Source organism: Exophiala mesophila, assembly GCF_000836275.1.
Source record: "Exophiala mesophila strain CBS 40295 unplaced genomic scaffold supercont1.5, whole genome shotgun sequence".
In the NCBI taxonomy this organism is placed as follows: Eukaryota; Fungi; Ascomycota; class Eurotiomycetes; order Chaetothyriales; family Herpotrichiellaceae; genus Exophiala; species Exophiala mesophila.
Genome location: NW_015622508.1, coordinates 1,606,972 through 1,617,126, shown reverse-complemented (window position 1 = coordinate 1,617,126; position 10,155 = coordinate 1,606,972). Strand labels below are relative to the sequence as shown.

At 51.2% G+C, this 10,155-nt stretch overlaps 4 protein-coding genes across 4 annotated transcripts; 2 read left to right on the top strand and 2 right to left on the bottom strand.

Moving 5' to 3' along the window:
* Positions 1–135: 135 nt before the first annotated feature.
* On the bottom strand, positions 136–1,144 carry PV10_07317 (uncharacterized protein; the record flags this gene model as incomplete). Its single annotated transcript, XM_016372206.1, has 2 exons — positions 136–627; positions 701–1,144. The coding sequence occupies 2 exons, from the start codon at positions 1,142–1,144 to the stop codon at positions 136–138; spliced, it is 936 nt and encodes a 311-aa protein (XP_016221538.1).
* Positions 1,145–3,625: 2,481 nt separating this feature from the next.
* On the top strand, positions 3,626–5,881 carry PV10_07316 (uncharacterized protein). The gene has a single exon (XM_016372205.1). The coding sequence runs from the start codon at positions 3,892–3,894 to the stop codon at positions 5,653–5,655; it is 1,764 nt and encodes a 587-aa protein (XP_016221537.1). The 5' UTR covers positions 3,626–3,891; the 3' UTR covers positions 5,656–5,881.
* Positions 5,882–6,292: 411 nt separating this feature from the next.
* Positions 6,293–9,112, top strand: PV10_07315 (acetyl-CoA hydrolase). The gene is made up of 5 exons (XM_016372204.1): positions 6,293–6,722; positions 6,781–7,507; positions 7,575–7,721; positions 7,789–8,118; positions 8,191–9,112. The coding sequence occupies exons 1-5, from the start codon at positions 6,580–6,582 to the stop codon at positions 8,416–8,418; spliced, it is 1,575 nt and encodes a 524-aa protein (XP_016221536.1). The 5' UTR covers positions 6,293–6,579; the 3' UTR covers positions 8,419–9,112.
* On the bottom strand, positions 8,479–9,802 carry PV10_07314 (uncharacterized protein). The gene has a single exon (XM_016372203.1). The coding sequence runs from the start codon at positions 9,216–9,218 to the stop codon at positions 8,889–8,891; it is 330 nt and encodes a 109-aa protein (XP_016221535.1). The 5' UTR covers positions 9,219–9,802; the 3' UTR covers positions 8,479–8,888.
* Between the last annotated feature and the right edge of the window lie 353 nt (positions 9,803–10,155).

Genomic DNA, 10,155 nt, shown 5'->3' with positions numbered 1-10,155 from the left:
CTCCATAACTCCACCCAGGTTCTCAGCCTTGCGGATTCATCAAACATGTATGTACAGCCTCATGCCGAAACCTCCCTCCCTACGGAACTAGGAACTATCACGGCTTGACATGACTCAAGGCTCAGTTGTCCAAGACTATATTCCACTGCTGACACGGGAGTCAATAAAGGTATCTCTGAACCTCTGACCCCAAAGCGCGGCCGCACCGGAGATGCCATGGTTTCCGCGAGAAGCCCCTGCTGCTTGGTAAGGTTTATCAGTCCCAAATTTATTGCCCAAAGCAACACGCTCCGGCCCTTCGACAGTGGCACGCTTATGAGCTCTCCGAAATAGACAAGCGCTGGTTGACAGGACCACGGTCAAGGTTAGAAAACCTCCAACGACACCAGCAACAATGATGGTTATGGATGGGCTCCGTGAGGATGGGCTCGGTGGGGATGAACTGATCGAGTCTTGGCCTGAGTTAGACGCGGTTGCAGTGGGCATGGCTGTGCGACTATCACTATAACTGGCAGTCGCGGTGCTGCGAGCAGGTGGGAGGCTGGTGAACATACCCTCGGCGACGGTAGGAAGGACGGAATCTGCGCCTTGAATGATGCGGTCGCATATGGACGATACTGCGGCTGTCTGAAGGAGGTATCAGCATGGTTAAAGAAATGAAGAATGGAATTCAGATTCCTGCGACAGAGCTCTGTCTTACCTGGTTGTTCATGGCCAAGCATATTGCCATCATGGCCAGCTGATTAGATACGACGGCCTGCCGCACAGACTTGTCGCCATATTCATTGGCAGTGTTGCCAACTGCGACAGACTGGACGGCGTAGACGCCAAACGCAATGGCAACTCCGAATCCTGCAATTTGTAAAAGAGTCTGTATGACGAACTGGCCGACTGGTGGAGAGACTCTGGCAACATGGACGGTGGGTTGCTCTTGGCTCTTTTCTGGCGGTGCTGGGGGTCTGGTCAGAGATGCATGTGCTGTTGCACTCTGGATCCTGTGGACAGGGGAGTTTAGTCCTGGTCTTGGTCCTGGATGGATCGTTCTTGTCGGCGCCGTATTTGATATCATGCTGTCGAGAATGTTGCACCCACAGCCAGTGACTGTCACCCGCAGGATATCAGGACTATTCTCAGGATTGTCCATCTACTCATCCGACCATAGTCTTTTGATTTATATAGATTGCTGCCCCTGATGGGCTCGATACGCCCTGCCTTGTTCGATGGCATGGGTGCAAGGATATACGGGGAGGCTGATCAATGCGTAAGGCTACGTATTCTGGCCCTTTTGTGGCTTGGGCGCAGCGCGATAGAGCCTTCGCAGCCCTATCAATGCTGCTTGTCTTGCAATGACCTGCCCTGAGATTTTGGCAGTTGTCGTGTTACTGACTTGTGACCTGCCATAACTGTCGAAGAGCAGTGGAGGCTGGGTTTGGAACGAAACCCAATGTGCGGTGGACATTGAGGGGTGGTTTTCAATGCGTTTTATCCTTGTTAACAACCAGTGACCGTGTTAATGATAGGTCAACCATCCTGGTTGAGTCTGTTTCACCATGGGTCTGGGATGGCGAGGATTTGTCTAGAATTTTCGCCTGATGGACCGAGAGAAGATCGAGGACTGGTTCAACAAAGAATACATACCCATGCCGGCAATCACATGCTATACGTCCGGGCCACTTGCAAGAGATATAACAGACGACTCGTGAAGTCTGTGGCTATGAACTGTCTCCACGATACATATGCTTATATTGGCCCCATTGACCATCCCTCAGCTGGCATCCAGGTATGCTTTTTAGTGTTGTTTCTAGGCGCCTATAAGTAGAACAAGCACTTGACTGAGCCAAGTCTGTGTTAGGCATATCTACAAAGTAGCTTGATCGGCGGGTTGGGGGCCAGTGGTTGAAGAGCCAAGCACCCAAGCTGCCGATCGCCCTTCTCGTACAGGGTGAAAGGGTGTCTTTGTGATGCCTGTTATGACGCACGAGGTGGGACTTGTTAGAGCAAAGCATAGAAGTCGTTGGATTGGCCCGAGAGGGGCTTTGGGGCCATTCTGTTACACCGACAGAAACTCCTGTCTGAAGTTGAACCTGTGAAATTTCAATGCAATAGGTATCGATATCAGATGTTACGTGCTTTTAGATAAGTATCTCCATATTGGGAGTAAACCACTTCGAAACGCAAGAACCCAGGGAACCCTGGCTTGCATGCTATCGCTATTGCCAGAGCAGATCAGAGTCGTGGAAAATGGCCAGCACAACCGTTAGCTCTGATTCGGGAGTGGACGTATCCAATGACCCTTCTAAACCTATATTCACACAGGCCGACATCGAGAAGGAATCGGTGTCGCCTACCGATACTGACAAGGAAGTGGTAGTAATGAAGAATGACTTTGATAAACAATTCTACGACCGAACAGCAGATTCGAGCAAACAAGTGAGGGATCTTTCGCTAGACACGGAAAAGCAAGCAGTGCCCAGCAGTTTAGAGAAGGAGCTGGCGATACCCACCAACAATCTGGACAAGGAAGCTTTACACCGAGATAGTGGTGAGGATCAATCGAGTTCAACAACGAGACCGACTGCGGCATTTCGGGTAGAGAAATCCAACCCACTAGGCCTGGTCATACCTCAGAGTCAGAAGCTGTTGCTGAGAGCACTGGACCCAGTGGACAAAATGGACCAGGGACCAGCATTTGTGACTAATGACATGGATTGGGTGGATGTGCTGGCTGTCAACCCGCCACCGTTTGAGCTGTACACGGCGCACGACTTTAATCAGTCGCAACTGGTGGCTCGGTTCTTTCCTCGAGGGTGGCAAGGTCTGGTGGGCATGTCGAGCGAGTTCGAAGTCTCGGCTCAGGGAGAGCGGCAGAAATGGGAGGTGGTCAGAAAAGGACTCACACGGACTTACCATCTGCGGGGCCTGGCAGGCCACAAAGGCACCGAATTCGCCTGGAAGGGTAGCACCAAGACCGTCGAGTCGATGGCAGGGAAAGAAAAAATACACAAGGGGAGTCTGAAGCTGGTGACAGCCGAAGGAGTGGTTTTGGCTGTCTGGCAACAATGGAGAGATTCACACATTCTAGGAGATGTATTCATCTTCGAAGATGCCAGAAGGAGGATCGCCGTAGAGGTGATACTGACCAGTTGCATCTGTGTGGTGTCAGCAGAGAGGGCGAATGGCCTGAATTGGATCGGAGGACTGGGGAAGTGAAGGGGGTGGCGTTGAAGGATGACCTTATCCTTATGCTTGCCCTTGAGAATGGCCCAGTCGTGAATCATCTCGAGGACTCATTCTGGAAGGGAGATGCGAGGGTGGTGTGTCTTGTGTGCGCTGATGATGATGACTGCGATGAGAATATCCCAGACGTCGATGGCCACGTGCGAAGAGATCACGAGATCACGAGGTCACGAGGAAACCAAGGAAGGCGGACGTCATACTTGGCAACAATTCATTGGGTCTTTTGATGTCCAGGTGCTCAGAAAGGAGGATCCAGGCGTTCGTAGGCATGCTGAGTAAGGACTTTTGGGGCCTTGGACCCCGCAGTATGGGCTGAACGGGCCTGTCCAACGCCTATGTATAGGGATGCGTCACCTAGAGTTTTACCTAGACATTGACATGACGAGCTCCACATCAATGCTGCTGACTCAGTCTCGTCCACCCTCGACAACCGTTCCTATCAATTCAACTCGACTAGACAAAAGTTATGGTGAACCTAAGCACCGCAGTGTCCTACAACAGAGTCAATTCATCTTACCGTCACGACCTTTCTTGACCATGCCCTCATTCCGCGCCTTTCTCACTAGATCTGGATACAATCACCCCGCATGATTAGTCACTCCACTATCCTTATCAAGTCTCAAGTCTGTGATTCAGCTCAAGCCATTCGCAGTCATGCCCTTTGTGGACGAGTCGACCACCAAGGAAGTATCCATTGGGAAGAGCTCGTTGCTCCGATTGTCTGGAGCACAAGTCGATCCCTATACACGATATGTTGCCTACTTGATCTTTCGCAAGCTCAACCTCTCAGTCAAGGGCCAGAGGCACATGAACAATGCTTTTGCTAATCTACCCATCTTCACAACCGATGATCAGAAGCTGACCTTTGGCTGGGGCTTCAACCATGCTGTTCAGGACAAGGTCATCCACGCTGAATCCTACGACCATCTCGCCGTGGCGACAGCCATTGGGGAGAGTTTCCACGAAGTCTATGGCACCAAAATCCTCCATGAACTTGCCGCTTCCATGGCTGGTCCCGAAGATACCACTCCTCACTATGCCCAATGGAAGTCTACTCTTCATTCTTGCAATGGCATTTTAGCCACCACTGATTTTGGTCAGTTGGTCGAAGATTACCTCCGCCTCGATCCCTTCAGCATCCGGGCCGTCAAGAATCTTGAATCAATCGTCAGTCCCAAGGCCGTAGCCCAGGCACTTCAAGCACTGATGCAGGTCAGTGGGGGACACGAGAAGACCGTCACCTTCACTGGCAGCGGGATTATCTCATGGTTCGGCGCTCTGGCGGAGTGGCATTGTGACCTGCGAGTCGAGGTTTATGGCAAAGATGCAACATTGGTCCATGCCACCCACAAAGGCCAAAAACCCCAGGTCACACTCGTATTTGTCGAAAAGCCTGGCATTGAAGTTTCCTTCCAACCCTGGTATGATACTCACGTCAATCTGGCAGGCCTCAATATCTCCGAAAACACGTACTCATCCCAGGTCTACATCACACCTTTTAGTGGTAGAGTCGCCTGGCAATCGTTGCTTCCCCGGGTGTTTGGCAAGAGCTTCCACTATCTCGACCACGACGAATCTAAGGCGTTTGGAGGTATGATTGGCGGTGCAGCCAAGTTGTTTGAAGGACTGGCGTTGGGCAAGGGACACGAGGAGCATGCATTGGTCTCCACCAAAAACCAGAGCAACACCGCTTCCTATGGCGCAGGACTCATCCAGACCATCACAAACTGGCTCCCCGAGCTACGACGCTTCCAAGGTCGGATGGAGCGAGCCTTGAAGTTGACCCACGAGGATGCCGCAATCGCTTATACGGAGTACCTGTCAAAACTGAGAAGGACCTGCCACTGTGGCATTTGCACCGCTAAAGATGAAGTTGAAAAGGAAAAGGAAGGATTACCGCCCTCCCACGGGTACTGCCTTGCAGTCATTGTGGAAACCATCATCTCTCTGGGGTTAGTGCTCTCCAGAATGACCGTGTCACCCTCGATTGTCCCTTCAAGAGCGGGAATCCAGGGCTTCTACAACGGCCAAGTCCAGAAACGAATGGAAGCGCGAGGTCTGCACTGGACAGAGCATTTCAAGCTTGTATATGGCAATGAATGGAACGCCCCAGATGCCCGTCGCTTGCAGAAAGCGGTCCAGATATTTGCGGGCTCGAGTCCTGAGAAGGACTTACCGTCCAATGTCGTAGCGCTTTCTCATGAAGGTATTTGTGCGTATTTTGTCACGATTGGAAAACCATGGGACTCGACTACTCAAGATCAAGTCAAGTTGATCCGCATCGTGAGTGGAGGCATCAACGTGCGCGAAAAGGTGTTTGATCGAGCTGCCCTAGGTCCTGTTGAGACCCAAGACCCGGATGATTTTTGGGAAGAGGTTCCAATTGAACACTTGCCGCAGTCCCTGTTTTGCAAGTAAGGAACGGCAGTTTCAGGACAGGTCGTATGCCGTGGACGGGTTCGAAAGATGAGTTGGTGGACATGTCAATGGCCAACATTGGCGCCATGAGAGATTTTCTTCATCTTTTGATAAAGTGCGTAAAGTTACATCCGTTCGTGCGAGGGAGATTGCCTTGGAACCAGTAAGGAAAGCCGTTGAATACTACCTAAGTACCTAAATGGTCATAATGTCGAGCGACAACGTGGATACACATTCTAGAATTATCGGACATGGTTCGGCATGGCAGTAGCCCCATAGGACGCGTCGATCGCTAAAATACCAATATCATGCCACTGTGTCAGCGCAATTGGGCCTAAGGCTATGGATGACCTGCGCCCAGATCTCAGAAACAAGCCCTAGTTGCCCCCCAAATACCCTTGGACCAACCAACTAGTGCCTATCAGGCTGAAGCGAAGCCTTGGTGCCCCGCGTGTCCGCCCATTGCCGGTCATCTCATCGCCAAACCCTTCCCCTCCCACCACCTAACTGGCCCAAGCACTCCCCCATGGTCATGCCCGCGAAACCAGACTCCTAGGGCCTTCGCTTCCCTGTGGACTTCCACCTGCACCTAACCAATTACCAACCCTAAGGGGCTGCCCTCCGTCCCCGCTGAATATACTCCCGTGTACAGGCCCCGTTATGCCCCGCCCAACCCTCACTGACTGTCCTCTGATTGAAGACTTCTGACTGCCCTGTGACGCCAGACGACAGGGGTTTGGGTTTCTCTCCGACCATCACAACTGCCCTCGGTCTTGATCCGGGGTCCTGCATGCTTCGACACCCAAAACATTTCCAAACTTGTACCTTTGTCGAACATTTGCTCAGTCGTGTCAGTCTGTTGCTCCCGTCGACGCTGTCCTCGCACCTCTCTTTTTAACCTGGAAGCGTGTCAATCTCAAAGCAATGGCGGCGTCGGCGTTACTGAAGGCTCGTTGTCGACGGCCTAGCTATCTCACAAAGCTAGCCAAGGCTGAAGACCTCATCGAACATTTCCCTCATGGTTCATACATCGGTTGGTCAGGCTTCACAGGTGTGGGATATCCTAAGTACGTAGCTTGTTGAAGCTGCTCCTGCGACCGGCGCAGCTCGCTGACCATGATTCAGGAAGGTGCCGACTGCTTTGGCAGACCATGTTGAGAAGAACAACTTGCAAGGCAAGTTGAAGTACAATCTCTTTGTCGGCGCCTCATCAGGTGCAGAGACCGAAAATCGATGGGCTCGCCTCAACATGATCGAGCGACGAGCTCCCCATCAGGTCGGCAAGGAGATTGCCAAGGGAATCAATAATGGAAACATCCAGTTCTTCGATAAACATCTCAGCATGTTCCCTGTTGATCTCATGTATGGCTTCTACACAAAGAACAAGAGCAACAACAGGCTAGATGTGGCCATTGTCGAGGCTAGTGCTATCACTGAAGACGGTGGCATCATTCCGGGCGCTTCCGTCGGCGCCAGTCCTGAGATCATCCAGATGGCTGACAAGATCATCATCGAAGTCAACACGGCAGCTCCCAGCTTTGAAGGCTTGCACGACATCACCATGACCGACCTGCCTCCGCGACGAAAGCCATACCTCATCATGGCCCCTGAAGACCGCATCGGTACTCCCCATATCCCCGTCGATCCTGAAAAGGTCATTGCTGTGGTCGAGTCCGACTATCCTGATCAAACCAGCGAGAATGCTCCCGAGGATGACTCTTCGAGAGCAATCGCTGGCAACTTGATTGAGTTCTTGGAGCATGAGGTCAAGCACGGAAGACTCCCTCCTAACCTTCTCCCCTTGCAATCTGGTATTGGTAACATCGCAAATGCCGTTATTGGAGGACTTGCGGTAAGACACTTCCTGCGTTCACCCATCACTCATTAATAACCCGGACAATACTGACTAATCACTTCAGAACGAGGCAAACTTCAAGAACCTCAAGGTGTGGACCGAGGTGTTGCAGGACTCGTTCCTCGATCTCTTTGACAGTGGAAACCTCGACTTTGCGACCGCCACCTCGATTCGATTCTCTCCCGGTGGATTCAAGCGATTCTATGATGGCGTAAGTTGTATCTCCATCCTCAGACTCAAATCATAGATTCTCTGAAACTGACAATCTTTTTGTCCAGTGGGAGAACTACCACCACAAACTCCTGCTCCGCTCACAACAGGTTTCCAACTCACCTGAGATTATCCGTCGCCTGGGAGTCATTGGCATGAACACGCCCGTCGAGGTCGATATCTACGCCCACGCTAATTCAACCTGCGTGCTTGGCTCGAGAATGTTGAACGGTCTAGGTGGATCCGCCGATTTCCTACGATCCGCCAAATACTCCATTATGCACACACCCAGCACCCGACCTTCCAAGACCGATCCTACCGGTGTATCATGCATCGTCCCCATGTGCACTCACGTTGACCAGACCGAGCATGATTTGGATGTGGTGGTGACGGAAGTGGTAAGTGTCTCGCCGGCCGTGACGTGACACAAGTACAGATTGTGCTAATCATCAATTGTTTTTTCCTGACAGGGTCTCGCCGATGTTCGAGGAATGTCCCCACGAGAACGCGCTCGCGAAATCATTAAGCAGTGTGCCCACCCCGAATACAGACCCATCCTGCAAGACTACTTTGACAAGGCCGAATTCGAATGCCTGAGGAAGGGCATGGGCCACGAACCTCACCTGTTGTTCAACACTTTCGATATGCACAAGAATCTTGTCGAGAACGGAACCATGAAGATCAACGGCTGGAAATGAGATCTTTGAGAGCAGTTGTGTTGAAAGATCAAATGTTAAATTTAAACTACACAAATAACCCCAGGGGTGGCCGTCGGTCTAGGGTGTCAAAAAAGCCGAAGAAACTGAAGAGTACAGGATAGCAGTCGGTGTGGTTCGGGCAGAAGATGTGTTCCCGGCTTGGAAACCCACTGATGAGTTACTTATTGCCCATGTCACAACATGATATTGATTTGAGAGCTGGGAGCTTTGGAGAGTTGGGTTCGCTTGGGCCGTCTTCAGAGCTGATTGTAGTAGGTATAGCAAAGAAATCGTTGCAAATAGTACTTAAAGTCAACACTTGTCGCAATTTTCTGATTACAGAAAGAGTCCCATAGAATCTATTCTGGTCTGAAAATTACATCGAGCTGCGAGACTTCAACCCAGGATGGGAACGGTAGATGAGCTTGGGATAAGACGACTGATGCACTTTTTACTCCTCTTTCCTAATCTCAAACTTGACTATGGTACCTAGTTGCGTTTCGAGGAAGGGTCTGGTATGGAACGAAAGGGCCAAAAGAGGGGGATCGACGACGAGAAGCCATGATTCTATTCGAAAAGACGATGGTTTTGGAACAAAAATGGAAATAACGATCATAAAAGGAGTTCGCAAGGAAGTATTCGGATGACCATGATAGGAGGGAGGGGTTGGGAGGCTGCGCCAGCGATGGAGGTAAGACAGGGTAGGTAGGAATCAAGGTAGTGATCGGTGATATACAAGGATCAACCAAGTCGAGTTGGTAAGCGACAAGGAGTGGTATGTTTGGCAACAGTCTGATCATGCAACATGCAGTGCGATGGTCTGTCTCGTGCGTAGTAATGATAAGTAAAATGGAGGAAGGAGGTGGATAACCGGACGCGAGGGTCGGCGGTCAGCCAGAGGAGGTGCCCTGAGGGGCAGCAGTGATCGAGGGTCTGGAGGATAGCTGTGTCAGGAAAGGACCTAGGTAGCCAGTCAACGAAGTCATCAATAAATTGCTGACGGTGTAGAAACTGGCGAGGGCGAATGGGAGGTGATGGATGTTTGGCGCAATAATGTCTCTTGTCGAGCTTGACCTGAACAAGAACCCCACCTAGTAAGAAGGAAGGTAAGTAAGTACTGTAACAAACAGTGTCATAATTGCAGTCTGGCCGGTCCTCGCTGTGCAGTGCTGTTGTGCAACGAGTTGGGACACGAGGGAAAAAGAGAGGTCATCTTGGCGAAAACAGAGGATGACTGCATCAAAGCCGAGAATACGGGGAGAATGAAAGAAGAGGAAGCTATCTCCGTATTCTTGGGTGTGTGTGTTTGTGTGTTATGGAGTGTTGCAACGACATATGCCACAGAGAGGGCGCGTGTGTGAAAAGAAGAAGTAAGTGGGAAGTCGAGTTTTGGGGAGGGGAAAATTGAAATCGAGGGCAATGCAGCTGTTACTTGAGCTGGATTCTTGTTGCTTCAACGCCAAAATGCAAGATGGTCTTGTTCACGAATGGTTGGCACCAAGTGGGTGCTATCGACATCCCCACCAGCCACGGGATAGGACGCCTAGGGACGCCCTAAATAGGGAGGGCAAGGATGCGTGAGGAGAAAGCAGTGAGCCTGTGAGGACAGCATCCAAGCTTTGGAATCAATCGAACATTGCCGCAAGTTAGGTACCTATGTGACACTAGCCCGTGCGCCAGCACGAGTTAAGACCCACGCACATGCTGGGTGGCAGTGTGAGATGGCCGACACGGGGG